Source organism: Knufia obscura (assembly GCF_036327395.1).
Source record: "Knufia obscura strain CCFEE 5817 isolate CBS 148926 chromosome Unknown scaffold_10, whole genome shotgun sequence".
Classification (NCBI taxonomy): Eukaryota; Fungi; Ascomycota; class Eurotiomycetes; order Chaetothyriales; family Trichomeriaceae; genus Knufia; species Knufia obscura.
This window is the reverse complement of record NW_027042696.1, coordinates 575,370-597,374: the sequence shown is the minus strand read 5'-3', so window position 1 is coordinate 597,374 and position 22,005 is coordinate 575,370. Positions and strand designations below refer to the sequence as shown.

The 22,005-nt window shown below is 51.3% G+C and overlaps 9 protein-coding genes across 9 annotated transcripts; 4 read left to right on the top strand and 5 right to left on the bottom strand.

Moving 5' to 3' along the window:
- Nucleotides 1-723: 723 nt before the first annotated feature.
- On the bottom strand, nt 724-7,560 carry POL2 (DNA polymerase epsilon catalytic subunit; the record flags this gene model as incomplete). Its single annotated transcript, XM_064876438.1, has 1 exon — nt 724-7,560. One exon carries the CDS (start codon nt 7,558-7,560, stop codon nt 724-726), a length of 6,837 nt encoding a protein of 2,278 aa, XP_064727745.1.
- A 708-nt stretch (nt 7,561-8,268) lies between these two features.
- Nucleotides 8,269-8,928, top strand: PMZ80_008033 (uncharacterized protein; the record flags this gene model as incomplete). Its single annotated transcript, XM_064876437.1, has 1 exon — nt 8,269-8,928. One exon carries the CDS (start codon nt 8,269-8,271, stop codon nt 8,926-8,928), a length of 660 nt encoding a protein of 219 aa, XP_064727744.1.
- Nucleotides 8,929-9,104: 176 nt separating this feature from the next.
- On the bottom strand, nt 9,105-10,148 carry PMZ80_008032 (uncharacterized protein; the record flags this gene model as incomplete). Its single annotated transcript, XM_064876436.1, has 1 exon — nt 9,105-10,148. The coding sequence occupies one exon, from the start codon at nt 10,146-10,148 to the stop codon at nt 9,105-9,107; it is 1,044 nt and encodes a 347-aa protein (XP_064727743.1).
- An 896-nt stretch (nt 10,149-11,044) lies between these two features.
- On the bottom strand, nt 11,045-12,461 carry COQ1 (coq1 putative hexaprenyl diphosphate synthase; the record flags this gene model as incomplete). The annotated part of the gene is made up of 3 exons (XM_064876435.1): nt 11,045-11,206; nt 11,259-12,341; nt 12,456-12,461. 3 exons carry the CDS (start codon nt 12,459-12,461, stop codon nt 11,045-11,047), a joined length of 1,251 nt encoding a protein of 416 aa, XP_064727742.1.
- Nucleotides 12,462-12,902: 441 nt separating this feature from the next.
- On the bottom strand, nt 12,903-13,850 carry PMZ80_008030 (uncharacterized protein; the record flags this gene model as incomplete). Its single annotated transcript, XM_064876434.1, has 1 exon — nt 12,903-13,850. The coding sequence occupies one exon, from the start codon at nt 13,848-13,850 to the stop codon at nt 12,903-12,905; it is 948 nt and encodes a 315-aa protein (XP_064727741.1).
- A 1,071-nt stretch (nt 13,851-14,921) lies between these two features.
- On the top strand, nt 14,922-16,424 carry PMZ80_008029 (uncharacterized protein; the record flags this gene model as incomplete). The annotated part of the gene is made up of 1 exon (XM_064876433.1): nt 14,922-16,424. The coding sequence occupies one exon, from the start codon at nt 14,922-14,924 to the stop codon at nt 16,422-16,424; it is 1,503 nt and encodes a 500-aa protein (XP_064727740.1).
- Nucleotides 16,425-17,686: 1,262 nt separating this feature from the next.
- Nucleotides 17,687-18,444, top strand: PMZ80_008028 (uncharacterized protein; the record flags this gene model as incomplete). Its single annotated transcript, XM_064876432.1, has 3 exons — nt 17,687-18,011; nt 18,065-18,204; nt 18,259-18,444. The coding sequence occupies 3 exons, from the start codon at nt 17,687-17,689 to the stop codon at nt 18,442-18,444; spliced, it is 651 nt and encodes a 216-aa protein (XP_064727739.1).
- A 274-nt stretch (nt 18,445-18,718) lies between these two features.
- On the bottom strand, nt 18,719-19,723 carry PMZ80_008027 (uncharacterized protein; the record flags this gene model as incomplete). Its single annotated transcript, XM_064876431.1, has 2 exons — nt 18,719-19,489; nt 19,538-19,723. The coding sequence occupies 2 exons, from the start codon at nt 19,721-19,723 to the stop codon at nt 18,719-18,721; spliced, it is 957 nt and encodes a 318-aa protein (XP_064727738.1).
- An 841-nt stretch (nt 19,724-20,564) lies between these two features.
- cmk1 (Calcium/calmodulin-dependent protein kinase type I) lies at nt 20,565-21,923 on the top strand (the record flags this gene model as incomplete). Its single annotated transcript, XM_064876430.1, has 3 exons — nt 20,565-20,826; nt 20,876-21,206; nt 21,257-21,923. 3 exons carry the CDS (start codon nt 20,565-20,567, stop codon nt 21,921-21,923), a joined length of 1,260 nt encoding a protein of 419 aa, XP_064727737.1.
- Between the last annotated feature and the right edge of the window lie 82 nt (nt 21,924-22,005).

Below are 22,005 nucleotides of genomic sequence, written 5' to 3'. Positions count from 1 at the left end.
TCCTTTCGAAACCACAGTCTTCGATCGCGCTTTCGACATCCCATTCTACGCAATCAGTCATAGCAGCAACACCTTCGGCATTCACAAGGCGATACCTTCCCCGCAGTTCAACACAAGCCTGCTGTCCCTTCCGTATGCAGCTCACATCATTACTCCGCGTGCCTTCTGTGCGATCCACAGCTTCCGCCCATCTAATATCCATAGCAGTAGCTACCCAAATTTGGTACCTGCTTTCTCGCCGTGCATGGCAGCTTCACCAGATCTCACATGCTTCTCGATTTCCACTTTCATCTCTGTGTCGCTGTCTCTAAGGCTACTGATTCTCTTGAAGTTGAGAGTCGTGGCTTCATCTTGGACCTTCAGCACCAATGACGTCTGTCGCACATCTGTATCTTACGAGCCAGATCTTCGTCGGGCGCAACCTTTCAAACGTGCGCACAGATTGTCAGCATGCTTTCTAGAGACATGTGTCTTACATCTGTCGTGGGCAATGTTTGTTTATGTACGCTACAATAAGTCCAGGGGAGCCATCCCTCTCATACAATGTACACCAGATCCCATCTAGTCTAGTTTGCCAGGCACTAGTTCACGCCTGTCGCGAAACGCCAAGCACCATACTCAAGTATCACCCGGCAGCATTTTCAACCTTGCCTATACATCCCACCCTCATAACGCCGGCTCATCACAAACCATACCACACCAGGCATAACCATTCACCCCTCCTCACATCCCCAACCCCCTAACACCCCCCACAACCCCCTCCAACATCCTCATCCCATACATCCCCCCCACCCTCTCCATACTCCTCACCTCATCTTTCATCCTCCTTCGTTCCACCTCCCCAACAACCCCACCCCACGCCCCGCCACACTTAGTACAATGCTCCGCAAAAACCATATCATCACCCATCAACATCCCACATTTCACACATTGCAGATCCTGACACGTCCATTGCATCACCATCCTCTCGATGCGTCCGATAAGTTCCTGCTCCAGAAGCACGCGGCTGAACGTCGTGTCGCAGTGGGAATTAGCACACCGAAACGCCTTCTGCACGATCTCCCTCCCCCCATTCTCATCAACAACTGTCTCGGGTAGCACATCCTCATCCCGACATAGATCAAGACTCCGAGGCTGCGTACACCCCTCACAGATCAGATTTTCGAACCGGAGGGAGTCACTCGGGTTGCTGAATTTCGCGGCGTTGCTGAACTCCCTGATATCGAAGAGACTCAGTAATTCTTTCTTGAGGAGGCGGGTCTCGAGGTTGAGCGGTTTGTAGAGACTGAGGATCTGGGTTAGGGATTTGACGAGTTCGAGGATGGGGTCGCGGGTTTGATCTCTGCTGTTGGGTTTCGATGTGCCATTGCTGTCGGAGGTTGAAGCCAAAGACCCCCCAACAAGTTCAGGAAACGCCCAATCCGTCGCAAGTTCCGGATGAAGCATCTCCTCCCTCTGCCGCCTAATCAACCCCGTAATCTGCTTCTTCAACGGCTTACTAAAGTCGTTATCCGCAAGCACACTCGTAACCTCCATGCTATTCGGGTCATCCGTTATACTCAGGAACGTATGTCCCTGATTCGGCAACTGCGTCGCCCTCCCCTCCTGACTCCCACCCCCACTCACCCCCGGCCTCTTAAGTCTGCCCAACACCTCAATAAACTCAACAACCCAATCACTAAACACAGGCTGTAGCGGCAAAGGCAAAAACTGCGCCAACTGCCAGTGCATTACCGTCTCGAGACTGGCATCACTAGTACCCTCGTCGATGGTATTGCAGCCGCGTCCGCCGTAGTTGTAGCTGTCGTACCACAGGAGTACATCCCAGTAATCCTTTATCTCCAGCCCTAAGAAGTGGAAGAGCGGTTTCTGCTGGATCGATTTGAGGATGTAATTGATGTATGCGTATGCGTTCGCCACATCCTGTTTACTCGTCTGCAAAAGCAACCGTGTCGGACTTGCGAATATGACGTTGCTGCCGACTCGCCTGAAATCAGTGATGAGTTGCTGGAAGGCTTTCTTGCTCATCATCTGGATGTAGAACTTTAGATTCGCGTCGTAGAGGTTTGAGGAGGGTGATTCGACCCAGCGGACGAGATGTTGGACGAGGATGTCGGCTAGTCTGTTGCCACGGCAGGCTTCTGTCCACCAGGCCTTTACCATGTCTCGGAGGACTTGTAATGCTGGTTGGGCGAAGCCTGCTGAACCGCGTTGTTTGAGGTTGGGGTTGTGGTCTGTGTCGAGGGTGTCGGGCTCGGGGTTGAATGTTACGGCGTCGCCTGTGTTTTCGAGGTCGTTGATTATGGAGGAGGTGAGGATTGTGTTGATGGTTAGATTTTGGAGGGAGACGTCGACGCAGACGGATGTGTATGCGCCTGCGTTGTTGATTTGGGGCATCTCGACGACGTCTGTCAGAGCGGATGTGACGTCGTCTTTTTCGTGGCCGGCATGATCGGGCCGTGGGTTTGGTGACCACCATAATATGATGTTGCTTCTTTGCAGACGTCGAGCGTATGCAAGATCGATCAGGAATCGTGGGTCGTCTTGTTGGAGATTGCATAGCGGGACATCGCCATATCGTGCTAGCTCGAGGAGGTGAGCAAGCCAGGACTCGAGAGTGAAGTAATGCGCCACTATCCTTCTGAGGACAAAAGATTGCCATGCCAAAGGTGGAAGGTCCGAATCGCTCTCATGTGACGGCAGATTGAGAACCGGATAATCAGCCAGTACCTTGACATCATGAATGATCTGCGCATGCTGAGAGGACTGCATAAGCAACATCGTCGGTCGTGACTCCTCCTTCTTCCACTTCTTGACTGTGTCTGCCAACTGCAATATCGTCTTCCGTCGTGTAGTCGTTTGGCTGACATTGAAGTTGACCTTGTCTTGATACTCAAAGATGCCGTGACTGGCATTGTCCTGCTGCTGTCGTTGCTCATTCTGCTCAGTATAGATTCTCCCCACATTCGGCATACCCTGGCTATCCTTCGCCGGACTCTGAATGATGATTTGAGCATCTTGCCTTGCTGTCGAGAACAGCGCAAAGACCTGCCGATCACCCACAGCCACATGGTACAGATGCATGTAGCTCATGGCACTCTTGTCAGGGACATAACTTGACTCATCGAGGTTCCTGAGCAGCGTATCCAGATCGAAGCCCTGCTCAAGACCCCGTCCGAGTATCCCGGGTTGCTGCTTGTCGAAGCCACACATATTCCCCACCTTCAATAGCGCCCTCACATGAAGTGGCAACTGCCTCTCATAAACGCCCTCAACACTCGGATGCTCAACCAGCGCACTCACACTCTCAGACTCATATTGGTACGTCGCCTCCGGCATCGTAATCTGAAACAAATGCACACTCGGATGTCCGTTCGGCAGCGTATGGTTCACCTTCTCAACCTCACAATCCGGAATCTCAACGTTGGGAAGATCATCAGCCTTTAAGTTCAGGTACATCACCCTTGGCACCTTGATCTTGAGCGTATGAATCTTCTGACCAAGCAAGATGAACGCATTGACCTCACCCGGACTATCACCGTCCCGCAGCTGCAGTATCTGCCACGTGTCCATGAACGTCGTCTCGGCTTGAGCGCGAAACATAGTGGTGAGAGCATCAGATCCAGAATTCGGTTTCTCACCAAACAGTTGGCGACGTCGTGCTCGTGCTTGTTTCTGGATTTTCCACTTCTGTTTCTGGTATTTCAGCCACTCGGTGTATGAGCCTTCAATGGAAGGTGGATTGTCGGGTAGAGCAGCAAACGGATCCGCGGGAGCAGGTTTGTCCTGCGCTTTCCGCTTATTCTGTTGCTGTTGTGGCGGTGACTGCTGTGTCTTCGACTGCTCCTCAAGCATATCCTCCATATCGGTCGGCTGGGGAACCTTGCGGTCCAGGATATTGACGTCAAGTTCTCCTAAAGGACGTTTCTGGAAGTACCCATTAAGTTTCCTCTGCTGAAATTTGTCCTCTTTCATCGCTATCCGCTTCCTCAACCAGTCCGGGTGCTCAATCCGCGGCACAGGATTCTCCTTCATCTTCTGCAGTGCAGCAGGAATCGTGATGAGCTTCTGTATCACCGAGCCTAGTCTGTCTCGGTAGTACTCCCAGTCAATCACATTCCTCGGGTCCATATCCTGCGGGTCATCCTTCAGCCACTTCCTCAAGAAGTATCGCTTCGTGCTTTCCTCGGCCGAGAAGATTGCAACGGGTACAGCTCGTTCCGTGACGGGCGTGTTCTTCGGTTTGGAGCTGATAATGTACTTACAGTTCAAACCCTTGTCTTTGATCATCTGCTCGCCCAGGAACTCGGCAAGACGCTTCGCAGTAGTGATACTCGTGCTCTTCTGTGCACCGTACTCTTCAAGCGTCTTGGTCATACTCTTGTTCTCGCAAATCAGGTCGATGAGTTCTTCATCCGCCATCGTTGAGCCGTGCTGATCAAGCACGTCAAGCCAGCGATCTGCGATTCTCGCCACGGCCTTGTATGTCTCTTCCAGCGTTGTGCCCTCCAGAAACACCTTGAACAGCTGGGTCTGAAAGATCTTAATGAGCTTCAATTCACCACGTCTCTTGACCTCGAAGCCTTTTAGCTCCGCAAGAGTGCCATCGTGGTTGAACACAGCATATCTCTTTTTCAGATTTTTGTCCTCCTCCTGTGAAGTCGGCAAGATCATAGCTTTGTACGGCCCATCAACCTCGAAGAAGATACTGTTGTCTTTGTGCGTCTCATATCGGAAAGTTTTGGGGTCCTTCAGTGTTTGATACTGATCATTCGTGAATTTCGCATGAACAAGATGATTCAGCATCACACAAGGATAACTCACTGCCATCTTCTTGCCGTTCTTCAGCGTGAAGACCACGTTTTCGGGAAAGGTAGCGGGCAGCATACACCAGATACCATCTGTGTCCAGCTCGAGCGGTCGTCCAATGCGTTCGACAAGCTCACGTGCCATCTGAATGATATGCGCACCTGTCAGACACGTCACACCCGCCATCTCCATAGAATACCACCTCGAACCCTTCCGCATGACATAGCCATAGAACGAGTTGAGAATGACTTTGTGAGCCAACTGCATAGAATCGAACGTAATGACCATCTTCTTCGCATCCTCAACTTCACTCGCCGCAGCACCAGCGCCCTTCAACTGCTCCACCTTCCCCTTCCACGTCTTCTGCTTGCCCTTGTAGTCATATCTCCGATCTCTGAAGTCACGCACCGTATTGACATAGAATGGATTCTCGCGCTGACAGATGATCGCCTCTCTCTCAATCGTCTTACTGTCGTGAATCTTATGGTAGATCTTCTTGCTGTAATCCTGCAATCGCTTCTTCACAGCCACGGCCTGCTCATCCAGACTCAACTGCTCGAACATCCGAATCGTGCCCGCCTTCTTGCCTGGGAACTTCTCGTTGACCATGGCGCGCTTGATCATGTTGTACTCGTCTCGTTTCGTGGGTAGGAACTCGCCTCTCCATGCCCATGGAAGCCTCCGATCACATGTTTTGCCTGGTCTATTGAAGTCACAAGCTGCACAATCTGACTCTTTGATCATGCTGTCGGGCTGCAGTCGGTTCGTCGTCATAATATTCGGGTACATACTCGCCACATCCAAATGGTATATCAGCGGTCGTTCGCTTCGATTTGGATCCTTCTTCAACTTGACTAGTTTTTCCACAATAGATTGTCGTACCTCATCATAATTCGTAACGTCGTCAAAATCTTTTTTCTCTTCCACCGTGATGCAGAATCGTAACGCATCATCCAGGTCTCGTATCAGTTCGTCAATGGCTGCGGTATCGATCGCGAAGTTGACCGGAATATCAGCTCTGAACACTCCAGCCTCAATCGACTCAACATGTCCACCCACATACGTCTCTGAATCGAGTAGATGTCCTTCCCAGAAAGCTTCCCTAGGCTCCTTATGCTTATTCGGCAGCACAATCTCACCCTTGTAAGCCTGCACCATAAGAAGCATCTCACAGAGCGTCCCTGTTCCCTTTCGTAGTGTATCGTTCGGATTCAGCGGCAGAATCGTACACAGACTGAATATGAAAGGATGCACATATTTCATGTACAGATAGTACGTCGCCACCGCATCAGAAACCGAGTACTCAGCCAGAATCTGCGGGTGCTCACTCGCATAAGGGAGCATAAGTTCGGGATCGAGTTCGTCCGGATCATACCCCAGCTTCGCGACCGTAACTGCCTTGAGACCACGACTTCCCTGAGGCAGATATGAGTCCCGATTCACCCACGCGAAGCAATCGAGGTGAACGCAGTGGTCACTCTCGTAGATATCCTCGCTGTTCTTCCTGAAGCCGATCTCACGGTACATATCAATGCCCAGCACCGATGCTCTCGCCTCAACAAACGGCCAATCGAAAAAGTCACCGTTGTACGTCGCAATAACTGTCGGTCTCGCCTCCTTAATATGCTCAAAGAAGCGCTCGATCACACCCCTCTCATCCGGCTCATTGAACACCAGGAACGGACCCTCATACTCAGCTCTCGGCGTATAGTCGAAATCCGAAATATCCTCACTCACAATCTCCCGATTCGTGATCAGAAACCCCTGCCCATCAATCATATACGATATCATCATAACCTGATCAATAACCGCATCAGGAAACTTGAGCGGTAACTTCGTCGTCTCAATATCAAACGCCAGTATCACCGGGTCCGCGGGCAACACCCTCTCCTCAATACACCTGAGCGATATCACGCCATGCTTCGCCTCAACCGTATACCACTTTCCAATCCGTATATCCAAATCGATCGTAACCCGCACATGATACGGCACATCATACTCCCTGATATCAACGATAAAATCACTCGCATCGAGCACGCTCCCCGGCCTCACCTGTCCATCCATCTCATCAAACCCATTACCATCAAACCCCCCCGCAACCTCCGCATAAGTATCCATAGCATCCAACTTCTCCCTATTCCCCTCCGCAATCGGCATAACCACCCTCCTACACTCCAACAACCCACTTACATTCCAAAAACTCAACTTCAGGAACGTCCGTCTATACCCCACCAAATGATTCGGCATCTTCAGATCCTCCTTTTCAAGTCTAGACACACTCTTAACAACCCCCTCGAACACGCGTTTCACCCACTCCTCAACCTCCGCCTCCCGTCCCCGTCGAACCGCAACAAGAAAATACGGCTCGTATTCGACCGTCGCTTTGAAGTTTTCCGCCTCATTCCCGCTTCCATTCCTACTGCCCGTTTCATCAGCAAGAAAATAAAAATCCACACCTGCACGATGACCACCAGGTACATTCGAGTCCGGAATAAGTGTGCTATGCATGTTATACAGCCATCCGACCCTCTTCTTCCCTGAGTCAAACCGCGGGAACCCGAAGGATTCATCGATGCTGTTTGCGAGTGCGACCGCCTGGAGTTTTTCGTCTTGGGAGGAGACTTCGGTGGTTCGGAGGGAGGAGGAGGAGATGGTTTGGGCGGAGGACTTGTAGGGGGTTTTGGAGCGGGAGGTGGATGTTGAGGGGTTGAAGCGGTTGTTGCCGTATTTGGAGGGTTTGCGGGTGGGCATCTTGGGTATGGTCGGGTGTGTCGTACTGGAGGAATTAAGGTGGTGTTGTAGGTGGGAGGTTGCGCTGCGCGCTGCAGCTTGTCGTGGTTGTGTTCAGTGATACATTAATTTCGTTGGGGTCGTTGTACTGCTTCGGTGTCAGTGAAGGGATGTGTAGAAGCAGTAGGAGGAGAATCGCTGTTAGGATGTTCGTGCAGCAAACGCTGTCGTATGTGCAACAAGAGGTTCTGCGGGAGATAGTAGTGGGAGGATGTCTATGGTGGCTTCTCGAAACGCGTAAAGTCGAACGCGCCTCGAAAACACTTTAACGCGTGGGCTTCGCGAGTAGCGGGCGCTAGTAGTGCTCGCGGGTCATCCCCAGCCGAGATCCTGCAGCCGAAACTTCAACTCAATCGAGGCCGCTAAAAAGTTCCCGGAGCTGCAGGTGCAGGCGCACCAGACGCATGAGGAAAGAAGTGCTGCCATCATCGAGTATCAAATCGCAAGTGTTTACGGCGTTGTCATCGACTATTTTCTGTACTAAAACTTGTGGATAATCGTGTACTACAGTCCATCTGCAGGCTGATATGCAGCGGGATTGATTCGTGTATTTTGCTTGAGCCAACATTACGCCACGGACCGCAAGAACGATCTGAGGACTTGCCTCCCCGGTACTTCACTTCACTTCGCACCAATACTGCACTCATCTCATAGTCACCCACAGCCATCATGGCACCTACCGACCCTCCCTCCCCCGGCACAAACCCCGCCACACCACCCCCCTCCTCAACGGAATACCCAGACCTCACACAGCAAAATGAAGAGCAAAAAGAAGAGCTCCGGCGCCCCCGACGTCCGCGCCCGAAACACGAATTTCCAGAAACACAAGCAGGCAAAATGTGGAAAGCATTCGGAAACCCCGAGGGCGGCCCCGTAAACGAGATGCCAGGCGGCACATTCAACACCGCGGGCGGAAAACCTAAAGAGCCGACGTGGCGCGACGCATTCAACTACGATGTGTTTAATAATCCGAATAAACCGGCTTTTTACCAGAGCGCGTGTGCGCGGGACTCGTTGTTGGTTGGTATTGGTGCGGGTGGTGCGGTCGGTGGATTGAGATTCATCATTCGGGGGCTAAATAAGTCGTATGTTACGACGAATTATGCTGTTGCAACTTTTGCCCTGGCGGCTACTGGGATGCATGTCTGGTGTTCGAGGCGGAGAGCCGAGGAGGCAAAGGGTATGGCAGCTGCGGTTGTGGGTATGAAGATGTTGCATGAGAAGAGGGCGAGGGAAGAGGCTGAGAAGAAGAAGTTGGATGAGGAGAGGAGACGGTTAGAGGAAGAGGAGAGGATAAGAAGTAAGAGGTGGTGGAACCCTTGGTCGTGATGAAGACGAAGATTAGAATGTATGAATATTGTGATAATATGTGATAACGGTCGGGGTGCAAATGCACGTACCTGCGAAAGCAAATCCTAATCTCGTCAAAAGTCCTCAAGTTTCGTCAAAAAGGTCGCCAGAAGCCCTCACAGCGCAAGCCGCTCACCCAGATCCTCGGACAGACACTATCCAACCTCGAATCTCACAGCCTTCGACGGGCTACCTTCTGTCGGCGCAGCACGCTTCGACACAGGCGACGACCGACTTCTCACCTCCACTGGACTCCCAGCTCGACTACCCGGCTTTGATATCCGACCTGTCAAGGTCCTTCGACCACCAGCTCTCAACGATCTTGCCTCCTTCGCTTCTCGACTTCTCCACTCAACGATCTGCTTCTTTCGCTGTTGCGCAATCTTCCAAGCTTCTTGCTTAGTCTTCTGGTAGCCGATACCGTTGACGCCCCTGTTGTCTTCTTCGGGGTCAGCTGGATCATAGCCAGTGATCTCCGATGGCTGCCACCAGAATTGAGCTAGCTCCGCTTCATCTACGTCAACATCGCTATCGTTACTTGATTCTGAGATACGTTTCTTGTGCTTTGGCAGCTTTCGAGCAGAAGGCGATTGTGAGCGAGGAATTGGTGTTGGGGAAGGCGAGGCAGAGCTTCGGCGACGACGTTTCGAGGGACTAGGAGTGGCTGGCTCGTCAGATACAGCGAATCTTGCCCGCTTTGACGGAGATGCATGTGCAACAGGTAGGAGAGGTGTGGCTTCGGTAGCAGCTCCCGCTTTGAACTCGAACATGGCATGTTCCATGTCGTGTTGGGTAGCATCTGGGTCTTCTTGAGTGGTCTCGCTTATTGCGAAGCTGGAAGTACTCGGGTCCGGAGTCTCATCTATGGCAATAGCATTGTCAGAGCAATGCTGCGATGAATCTTGGGCCACCATCTCCGCTCCCTGATCTTGATAAATAGACCACGACAATCTTCTGGTTGTCTTTCTGGTAGGGCTGATATTGTTCTGTAATTCTAGTCTCTGAAATCTAGCCGATACCGCCGTACGTGGGCTGATATTGTCTTCAATCGTTGCATCGCTCAACCGTCGACATCTTGCGACATCAAATCCAGTCGTTTGTAACTGCGTTGGTGGCGATGCTACCGCAATTCTGTCCCGTCTGGGTAAGGTTGTACGACTGTGTTGATCATCCGCGTATTGGTGGGGATTCTGGATCATGACCCTTGCGTTGCTGCAAACGTGATGCTTCTTGGCTGTGTCGACCGAGTACAGTTGCTCTGCTAGTCCCAGTCTTCTGATCCAAGGGGATGGTGACACCGAGTAAATCTAGAAGCAGGCTTAGTAGTCACCTAGTAGAAGTGAGATATCATGTGGTTGCTTGCATTGCCTTGCTACGATTGGTGGGATGTTGCTGACAAGCACGCCAAGAGGGGATGCATGTGCTCCTGGAATAGCCGCCTTTCCTCATCCAGCCTTCAGTATCACATTGTGGTCACTGTCAACCTGACAACCTGTCACTATAACAAAAGATGTCAGATGGACTGTGTTGCGACATCGTCGGCAACTGACGCACGTGGACTCGTGCTCAGCGCGGTGTGATGTGGTCCTACTTCACCATTGCGCCAGCCTCCAGGGCTCAGGAGTGAATAAATGTCCTCCGACGCCGAAAATACTCATGTACAGCATCGTAGAAAATCACTCGTCTGGATCACAGTCAAGCTCAAAATGTCTGACAGGTTAATATCGCCCGGGAGGAACCCAAGGCTTCATTTGTTTAATATGAAAAGCATCATGAAGGTATCAAGAAGCATGTCGGTTCCGAGAAGATAGTCGGCGAAATTGATCTGAGGGAAAGAGTCATGATCCATGAGAGTATGGCAAGTGCTTTGGACGTCTACCACATGGTCCGAGGCAGTCACAACTCTCGCTAGCAGTAACAAGACCGTGAGCAATCTCGTCGCTGGTCGCAGTATCCAGTTCAGCAAGAACCAGGCAAGCACAACAGCTTGCCAGACAAATAAGTGATCTTCACAACCGCCACAGAAGCCGAGAGAGATATCGTACACATTATACCAGTATATACAGTAAAGTGTAAACCGAAGTCTATAGTCCCATCATTTCCGCCGTTTCATAACTTTTGTACACATGTCTTCTAGACCGTCTCTAGCTTCTCCTGCAGGCAAAATCTGAATCGCTGAAATTGCTTTGTCACAGTACTCCTGAGCAAGTGCTCGTGTCTGTTCAAGCCCATCACTTTGAAGAACGATGTCCCGTGCCTGCTCATTATGTTAGCATTGCCCTCGGCATGATTCAATGGCTCGAGCTTACTCGTTGTACATCCCCTTCTTGAGCAAACTTCCGCCCAACCAACGTCCCAAGCTCAGGTCGACTCCTCCAAGCAAATAGCAAGGGAGCAGTCGCCAGACCAAGCTCAAGGTCAGCACCGGCTGGCTTCCCCAGCTCAGTACCGCTGATAGTGTAATCCAGCATGTCATCCACGAGCTGGAAGGCCAACCCTATATTCCGTCCATACGCATATGCTGCGTCGACCACGCTCGGAGCGCATTCACCCAAAAGTGCAGCAGCCCGACAACTTTTGCTGATCAGACTGGCAGACTTGAGGTATGTCTTCTGCAGATAATACGATATGGCCTCCTCGCTCCATTTTGGGTTCTTCTCACCCGTAGCGGTGTTTTTGAGCTGCATGAATTCACCCTCGATCAAGTTTGCGATCACGGTCGCCAACAGCTCAATCACTTCCGGGTCACGGAGTCGTGCTAGAGCTACTGATGCTCGTCCAAGGAGAAAATCACCTGCTAGCACAGCCATCTTATTTCCAAAAGTTGTATTTGCTGATGATTCTCCTCTTCTTGTTTCTGACAGATCTATCACATCGTCATGCAGTAATGAGGCTGTGTGGATCAGCTCTGTAATCTCAGCTAACCTTCTCTGCGCTGGTAGAATCGTGGCATCGTTCGCGAAGGCGTATTTGGATTCGTCTGTGAGAGGAGAGGCGACCTGATCAGGGTTGTTGTCATAGAGGACAGAAGGTGAGGATATCGGGGTATTTATGGCTGATTCCGAAAGCTCGAATTGAGAGTGTCGTGGATGTTTTGGCGTATTTGCCGTAGCCCTTGACATGAGCAGGACCAACAAAGGTCGAACATGCTTGCCCTCACTTTGAGTGTAGTATTTTGCTACTGTATCCAGCACAGGGTGCCCTGATCCAAGCAGCTGCCGTATGTTCTTGCTCAAAAACTTCAGCTCATTCCCAACTATGCGTAGAGGATCTATGGTGACCTGAGGATTTGTTGAGGATGTAGGTAGGATGTCTGAGACCGTGCTCTGGAGTTTCGCAGCCGCCGCAGCCCATGCTGAATCTTTCCGTCCGGACGATGCTATTGATCGTCTCTGTGATACGTTTTGCGGCCGAATAGAGCAAAATGGACAGATGAATGGATTCGATCTTTGCTGTAGAAATCTTTGGGATCGAAGAGTGCTTTCACGCAGAGCGCGACCACCGACACTCATGGTAAGCATATGCTACGAACTCATAGCACTTTGTGATAACAGCGAGCGACAGTACTGAAGCGAACGGACGGCTTATGTGCAGCAGGTGGTGGTCAATGGCAATAATGTTGCTGGAATATGAAGCATGGGAGCTTTTTGCGGCGAAATGGTGATGATCGACAAGGATCTCGCGTGTCAATCGACTCTTTTTCCCGTCTGATCCCGCAACACTAAATCCGACAGCCAGTCGGCACGCACGCTGAGCTATCCAAGTCCGCAAGGCAGGAACAAAGGGTGCTTGGTTGTGATCAGATGCTCATGAATTAATTCCGAGATGTCTACCTGTATGGTGTGTAGAGGTTCTATCCCCAAGAACGCCCGCAATGCCTGCACGAGACCAGCATCTAACTTCCTTCCGTCATGATCTCGTCGACTCATATCCTGCCAAGGCGTGCCTGCATATCAGGACCACAGCTCAGGCTGCTTTACCCTCGCCCATTTCTGCCACTCCTGCCAATCCGAATACGACGCACTTGCCTTCAACCCCGTATACCGCACAACACGAAAGTCGCGCAACTCCTCCCATGGTCTGGATGAGCCTCTTCCAAACCTCCTAGATGACGAATCCCAGCCTGCCTTACGCATCAGGCTTTCCAATGTCTCTTCTTGCGTCCAGCCCTGCTCAACTGCCACATCGGGCAGATATGTCGCGCCATATCTGCGATAGCGATGTGTGAAACTTATACGGATGCCGTGTTTGCCCAACTCCCAGTCCATTGGTCCTGCGCATTCTTCAAAGTCTGCTAACAGCGTCAGAGAGCATGAGAGCCTTGGAAGGAGATCCGCGGGTATTGGCGAAAACCGGGTATCATCGAATGCTGATGTCAGGGCATATGTCTCAAGGCCTTTTTCGAGTGGTAACGGCTCGAATGTGCCTATGCATCCACGTAATGATTTATGTCCTGATCTTGAGAGTGTGTTCCATGTCACGAACATAGGATACGACTCGGTAACTGATAGTCGCGAGGCATATGTCGGTGGCGCTATCTCATCGACCGACGTTGTGCTTGTAAGTTGGGTAATGGACGAGTTCACAGACGCGCTGGAGGGTGTAGAGACAGTAGACTGTGAGGAAGGCGTAGCACTATCGAGTAACCTGGAGATGGGAGGGAGTTGCAACTGCCCAGTGCCGGGACTACCTTGCGGCGGCTGAAACTGCGGCAGCGACTGTTGTGATGTCTGTACTACGGGCTCGTCTTGTACGGCTTCTTCTTCAATCAATTCGCGGTTCAGCTCTTTCAGCCATTGCTCGTATGACTCGAGAATTGTCTGCAGGTCTGGATGCTGCAGCTGGCCGTAACTTGCTGCAAGCACTTCGAAGCAGTAGAAACCATGTGCAGGGCTCGCCATCAATTGGTTTTGTTTTCGTGCACGTTTGTGTTGCTTCTCAGTCGAGGCCGCAACGACTCGACGCCTCTTATCGCGAGCGATGATTGCGGGAACCAAACGCGTGGACTTTCTAGGATGTAATTGTCTTCTGTAGCTAAACTAATGGTTGTGTCTAGCGGCAGGAGGTCGGCGTGGTAGTATGGTCTCGCGAGCAGTTCAGTGGGTAGTCGTAAGAGAAGTCTTGTAGGCGAAAGGCAGGCAGATACCGTGCAAGTTGTGCAGGTGGATGGTACCTGACTCGGGCACGTCGGGGGACCCCCGGACCAGCAGATGCCTAATCCCAATCTGGTCAAGCACTATGTCGTCATATACGGCACCGCATGTAATACGTAAGTGCCATATTGCTCAGGCTGCCAGAAGGCTTCTCGGCGTTGCTTCAAGCCCAAGACGGCACCCTTTGCATCATATCGACTTCATGAACGGCAAGGTAATATGGTCTCATGTTATCAAAAAGAGTCAAATCAGACCCTCAAGCCTGCTGACTAGCGGCCTCTATTTTGGTGTCTCGTTCGCCACATTACGCATCCCAATAATGAACTGTTGATACTGTGTCTTTGACCGGGCTGGGAGCACGTGGAACATCAAATGCACCCCTGACAGATGTATAGGCTGATGCAGGTCAGATCTGTCTGCGTACTTTGCAGAAAACCGAAGCTCTCGGCGAAGTAGCTGCTTGTGTTCGGCGTCTGCTGACTCGGTCCCATTGTCGAAGGTGATATAGCTTGGTCTGCAGCGACGGAAGCGGACCATCTACGGCGGCCCAGTCCTGACTGCGTGCCTCTATAGTGTCGGCTCTGGTTGCGCAAAGCCTTCTCTACTGTCCAGCACCGCTACCCTTGGTCGCTGACCTACATCGGCTTACAGTATGAAGCGCTCGCTTCAGGTATCCGCGGCTGATGAAATGCATTGAGTGTAGGGTGTTCAAAACGCCATAGCTTGGTTACCCGGCGTCTCCGCCAAAGCAAAAGCCCCCGACCGCTTCTCCGCGAGCGATGAGTTGGTACAATAATCACCTCAAAGCGATCTTGTGCAATGGCTACAAACGTTGTGCAAGGCCCTGCGACCTTCCATTACGACAACTTGACGCAGATAGACAACGATGGTGCTAAACGATTGCTTACTGTTGACCGCCTGTCGGATGACGGTACACCTGTCTGTTCACTAATCACTGACATGACCCACAGCGCATACTCTGCTCTCTCATACTGCTGGGGCTCTCCGAACGATCCTCGCCGGCCCATTGTGATCAATGGTGCGCAATTTGAGGTACGGCAAAATCTCTATGACTTTCTTTGCGCAGCAGCACGAGCACAGCCAGGACAACCGTTGTGGATCGACGCCATCTGCATCAATCAAGGCAATACAACTGAGAAGAACCAGCAAGTCCAACTCATGGGTTACATCTACAATGAGGCACAGTTCATCTACGTTTGGTTGGGAAAGCATCCGCATCTCGAGGGTCATATTAGTAACATCTTAGACTGTTGCAACATTGGGCCCGCGCACGAACTCCAGCTGGATGTTCCACGCTGCGAAAAGATGATACAGATCTCCTCGATCCCCAACATAGTCGCGTTTCTGTCCGAACTCTGGCAACATCAATACTGGTCGAGGCTGTGGATTTTCCAAGAATTTCTAATTGCAAGGAGCATCCGGGTCCTCTGTGGGCAATACTGCATACCATGGCCCATCCTTCTTCTCGCACAAGATATCGTCTACGAATACCTCGAGGAACAAGGCCACGTGGTGCCCGGCGAGTCCATCAACGGAATTGAGCTATCCCAACCAGATCTTATCACGCGCCGCCGCCACATCGACATGCTCCGCAACGACGCGTTCATGGAGCAATCGTTTCCGACCGATGAGCTCTTCCTCACCAGTACATCTCTCAAATGCTTTGATCCACGCGATCATATCTACGGCCTGTTATACCTACTCGATCGAGGCTCGCACTTCGCCGTTGACTACAGCGAGGACGTCTCTAGCCTCCTAGCACGAGCAACAGTCTACTTCGAGCTGTGGGACGACATTGGCAGTCTCAGTCTTATCATCGAGTCCCTTCTACTTCTGGAGAACCGTTTCCGCATCACTACCGCCATGTCAAGCTCAGCCACCAAGAACAATCCAACCAAAGAGATTCCCCTATTCAAAACCACCATAACAATCTCCCACCAACAAAGCTCCCAACACCTGCACTGCGCCGGCTGCCGCTCAAAGCTCCAGCTGACTACCGGGTTATCCGGCCGCCCGGAAGTATACCTCTGGTGCCTACCTACACCAAGCGGTACCCTCGGCACACACTTCGTTTTCGTGCCCAGCCACTCAAATCCACTTTACCAGGTCCTCTTCGCCGTCATCCTCGCAAGAGGACACCCAGAGCTAACGACCACATCCCACGACATCAAATACGTACATGCCTGGAGGAAAGAATGCGCGTCGTCGAAACAGGGAACGCTACTTCCAGGACAGCTCATCGAGAACATCAGTATCGGCCGGCAAGATTACCACCTGCCGTGGAAACGGCAAAAATTCTAGCTAGCAAGCCGATGCGCCTTGTCCTGACCAACACGACCAGAAAGAACGACATGGTGTCATGCTGAATGAACGCGCGATCACCTCCAACCAAACAATGCCGCAATATGCTCAGCCGCCGTTCTCCTCGATCACATTGATGAGGCACAACCCACCTCAACTCGTAAATAGCGTGCCCACAGCACACCTTTACAGCGCACAGGCATCTCTGATGCATCTCACCCAAACACATCTTCCATGCATCCGTCCATCTATCCATCCACGACGCATCATCGCTTACAGTACCTCTCTTATGCCCGCGCGCTCCCACCCAGCTCCTTCACTCATAACGGCCAGCTCATCCCTCACCGTGCCAACCCTGCCAATCCCAAGAGCGAATACTAGTATTGCTATCAGACATCCCGAAGCAGCGTCAAGACCATCCAATCCAATCCATGTGTGCCGATGGATCCCCTGGATGGACCCGGAAGCCTTGATTAATTCACAAAGAAAAGGTAGGTACTTCGAGCCCTCCGACTGATCACAGCGTTGGGTGTGCACACCGCTGGACGGGATCTTCTCCTCTACAAAACTGCGACAATTTTTCATTATACAGGGGTTGCAAGGTAATGGGCGGCCTACAGCACTTAGCTCGTCACCCTTAGCTTCTCATTGTGCCAAGCAGAAATCTCATGCAAGGAACAAAAGTTGGGCTTATGCGTGGATGGATAGTGGTACGATGGGATACGACATGATACAAAATCTACCTTACATAGATGGTGTCTAGCAGGAGCAGGCACAGGTCATAGACAAGACTACCTATGTGAGCACCCTACCTCTATCTAATTACGGTTGTTGCAGCACATTTGATCCAACAAGCATGAAATTGAATTGAACCGAATCAATCAGGAAGCTAGCTGACCAAGGGCGTGGTGCATCAATGGGGTGAGCGAAACTTAAAGCCGCTGCATCTTGCAAAGTTGTTCTGATTGGCACCTAAGACAGTGCTGTATAAAAAGAGGCGGCACGGCCATATACTTTGATACTGTATAGTAATGCTCTATCGCTCGTTTACCGTGCTTCTCCAGTCACTCGCGAATATATTTGTCGATTGCTTGTCTTTCATGCTTTGTCCATGGGTACAGTATGACCTACAGTAATACGTTTGCTGAGCCACGCAAAGTAAACTATTTGCCACTGAACCCCTGAACAATGCACTGCGCAACCCATATATATCCAAGCAAGTGCCCTCTCAAACTTCCCTCCTTTACCCCTCCTCATCAGCAATGCCCCTCTCAGCCCATCTCATACCCATACGCCAGATGTGTCCCTCAAACATCCAATCCGGCGATTCGATCCACCTCCCAGCAAACATCAAAGACCTACCACCCATCACCATCACCTGGCCAGCCAACCCTGGCGCCAACCCAGACAACACCATCCTGCGCAAAGCATCCTACATTCCATGCAACGGGTATGTATACTCTCACGACTACGACAGGATAGGCAGGGAAGTACTTGTCTTCATCGCTGCGGAGACGCTGGCGGATAGCTATCTCTGCATCCCTAGTCATTTGGCGAAGAAGTGGATCGTGTTGCGTGAAGATGTTGGTGAGTTGAGCGTCCTTCGAAGACGCAAAGTGGCATTGCTGATTATGTTGCAGGGCCGTTGAAGTCAAAACTGGAGAAACCTCCCAGGTGTATTGGGTACAGAGTCTTGATCAACGAAGACTGGCAATATGGGCGGCTGGGGAATTCTGAGTGTTTCGTTGTTTATCATCCACAGTCCAGAATGCCATATACGGTGAGTCGTGGCGTGTTCGATCGGTGGAGTGCAATACTGACTCTGGCTGGCTAGCACCTTTTCACGACTGCTGTGCTTGAGACACCAGGAACTTTGGAACCTTTCAGCATTCACCCCAGATCTGCTGGTGGTGATCAGGCAGGAGTTGGCCGATTTCAGCTGGCAACTAGCATTTCCCCGGTGCAGACTGCCGTCGTGACCGCGAAGAAAGGTGGGGAGTTCCTCGAGAGCTTTCGGTGAGCTGAAGTAAGACCACTCAAATTTGGATAGAGTTGTATATTGGTTGGATATTGAGCGATAGCCGGCAGACGAAAGCTGCCCATGTTGTGCGTGAATTGATTGAGTTAAACTCTAATCAGTCAGACGTTGGAGCTCTCTAGGTAAGAACCGTATTCAGCATCCTGTACCTGAGTTCCATGCAGTCATGCGCACAGATATTCTTCTCCAGCGTCGAAGTTTTCTGTTCTGAGCTGACGGCTTGCTCGACTGACAGTGGCTCTGATGTGGCGGAGCACTAGACCCATGCTTCAGAGCTGCGAAGGCCAGTAACGTTGATTCCCAAGCCGTTTTCAGCACTACCGACGCTAGTGGTATCGCTCCGCTTACTGCCAGCTCGACTTCTACCAGAATCTGTGGCATCATAGAACTCATTTTTTTCATCATCCTCGTGGTCTTGCACAAGCCTGACCTTCCCACCACCACCATTCCTTGGTCGTTGATCGCGTCTCCTGGCCATGTCTTCAGCCCTTCGACGCTCAAATTCTGCAACCAGATTTCTGAAATAGACATCTGCCTGAACAGTCAGACTGTATGCATCTGGTCTCCAACCTTGCTTGTTCTGACGTAGAGGGTCTGCGCCGGCTTGGACCAGCACTCTGGCAGTTTTCAGGTTGCCCCAGGCACAGGCTTGGTGTAGACATGTATTTCCACTATGATCTTGAGCTCGTACATCTGCACCATGTCGTAACAATGCTTCAACTGATCGAGTGTCTTCAGTGCTCTGCAAAGTATTCTTTCTACCGCCGACAACTTTTGTGGTTCTCTCGACTTGTGCTCCCGCAGCGAGCAGCAATGGTGTCCGGCCTTCTCGATCTCCTCGATTGATTGTCCGGGGAAACTCTGTGCACAAGACGTCTACCACATCCACGTGGAGGTGGCTAGCGGCTAGGTGTAGGGCTGTTCGGCCTTCAGTGTTGACCGAGACTCCTTGGTTGTTACCTGCATTGCTGTAGATCAGGTCCGTGACTTCTGTGGTACCATCGTGGCCTTTCGATATGAGGAGCTCCTACTGCCAGTCAGCCAGTATATTTCATGTCTTGCACCGTCCACATACGCAAAGCTCAGCGTGACCAGCCTGAGCAGCTAGATGCAAAGAAGTATTGGCCCTGTCAGTGTGATCAGGGTTATGTAGCAGAACTGGCCGTGCTTGAAGCAGTCTTTCGACCAATGGTATATCGTTCGATTGAATAGCTTGTCGAAGTCGAAGTGAGTTGTTGCTACTGCTAGCCAGGCCCGTCATCATGGAGGAAAGTGCGCGTTCCTGCCTTTACCGGCATTCTTTCTGCTGCATGCGAAAGTTCTTCAGGAAACCCTGCGAAAAATGATGAGGAATCAGAAACCTCGAAAGATGGTGCAAAATGCGCTGAAGATCCTGTTGTTGACAACTACATCATGAGCTCACACGTCCAGCCGCTGACATGCAGTTCAGACCCCGATTATCCCCACAATAACATGGCCTTAGCAACGAGAACATTAGATCAGAGGCTTACATATCTGTGCTACCAAGCATGGCCCTCGAAAGGATGTCTTAAGTATCGAAGAGGATTCCTCCACGGCGTAGTCTCAGTTTTCCTAGGAGCACTAGTAGAGCATTCTCAAAAGGTCCTTTTAGATAAGGCACGTCGCAACACTCTGGCGATGAAACTAAAGCTGCCCAGCTGCCTTGCCAGGCGCTAGACTTTTCGAGGCGAGGAAGGTGCAGCTCGAGCACCAACCAAGTGGGCCATGCATGGGGGGTGAGGCAGAAGGAAGGAACAGACCAGACCAGTTGGAGTTTCCTCCACATGTTTTTTTGATGGAGTGAAGTGGGCAGTTGTCAGCACTGCATATCGCAGCTGAAACCTCCTACAACGCCGACAACTTTCGCATATCAGGCAGTCCAGCTGTCAAAACAATATCTGACTTCTTGGTTCTATACTTACGTTGCAACTTCTGTCATCTAGACTACCACTTTCTTTCTCTCACCAAGTCATCACCACTGCAGAAGTGCTCAACATACCCCGCACTACGACCGCGCCTTGCGAACTATCACCGACTCGGCGATAGACTACCCCTACGCACCAAATTCCAAATTCGTCAACATGGCCCAGCAAGGGCAGAAGCCAGTGATACAGGCATGCAGGTACAAGACTGGCAAGACGTTGGGAGCTGGCTCCTACTCGGTCGTCAAGGAATGTGTTCACATTGACACCGGACGATACTATGCAGCCAAAGTCATTAACAAGAGGCTGATGGCTGGGAGAGAGCATATGGTCCGGAATGAGATTGCCGTATTGAAGAGAGTCTCTGTCGGCCACAGAAACATCCTGACCTTGGTCGATTACTTCGAGACTATGAACAACCGTATGTCGACGGCTTAGCGAGGTTGCCTCGCCCAGCTAACATCGCACAGTCTACCTCGTGACAGACCTTGCTCTTGGAGGAGAGTTGTTCGACCGTATATGTCGAAAAGGCTCCTATTACGAAGCAGACGCGGCAGACCTCATCCGAGCCACCCTGTCCGCTGTAGCATACCTGCATGATCATGGAATCGTCCACCGAGACCTCAAGCCCGAGAACCTGCTGTTCAGAACGCCCGAAGACAACGCAGACCTGTTGATAGCTGATTTTGGCCTGTCACGGATCATGGATGAGGAGCAGTTTCATGTCCTGACTACAACCTGTGGTACTCCTGGCTACATGGCTCCCGAGATCTTCAAAAAGACAGGTCACGGCAAGCCCGTGTAAGTATATCATGTCCGTCCCAATTACTCTCATGCTAACACATATCCAGTGACATCTGGGCCATTGGTGTCATCACGTATTTCCTCCTCTGCGGATACACCCCCTTCGACCGAGACTCCAACCTGGAAGAGATGCAAGCAATATTACAGGCCGATTACTCCTTCACCCCCATAGAATACTGGCGCAACGTGTCAACGACCGCCAGGGACTTCATCAAGCAGTGCCTCATAATCGACCCCAGACAGCGTATGTCAGCCCATCAAGCACTTCAACATCCATGGATCAATACCGAGGATCCTATGTCTGCTCAACAGCAGAGAGGTACTTCCCCAGAGGATCTCCTCCCAATAGTGAAGAAGAATTTCAATGCCAGAAGAACATTGCACAAAGCTATTGACACTGTGCGCGCAATTAACAAACTGCGTGAAGGTGGAGGTCTAATGTCGGGGCACATGGACGGTCAGATGAGTCTAGACCCCAAGCCCAAAGGTGAAGCAGTTCACGGCAGTAAGGTCATGGACGATCAAGGCACACCAGTTGATGGTGGAGCACAAGGAGGCGGCTTGCACGGCAACAGCGATAGCGACGCCATGGACATTGACTCAAGAGGCAACGGACACGGCCAAACACAAGACCAAATTCAGCGGCAATCCATGAAAGTGGATCAAATGATTTACGAAAACTACCAGAACCGGAAGAGCAGGGACATGAAATAGGATGCATTGGATGATGTTCTTACAGATATGCGATAGTATCAAGGTATGATAAGGCCGAGAACAAGTCCCATATACGTGATTC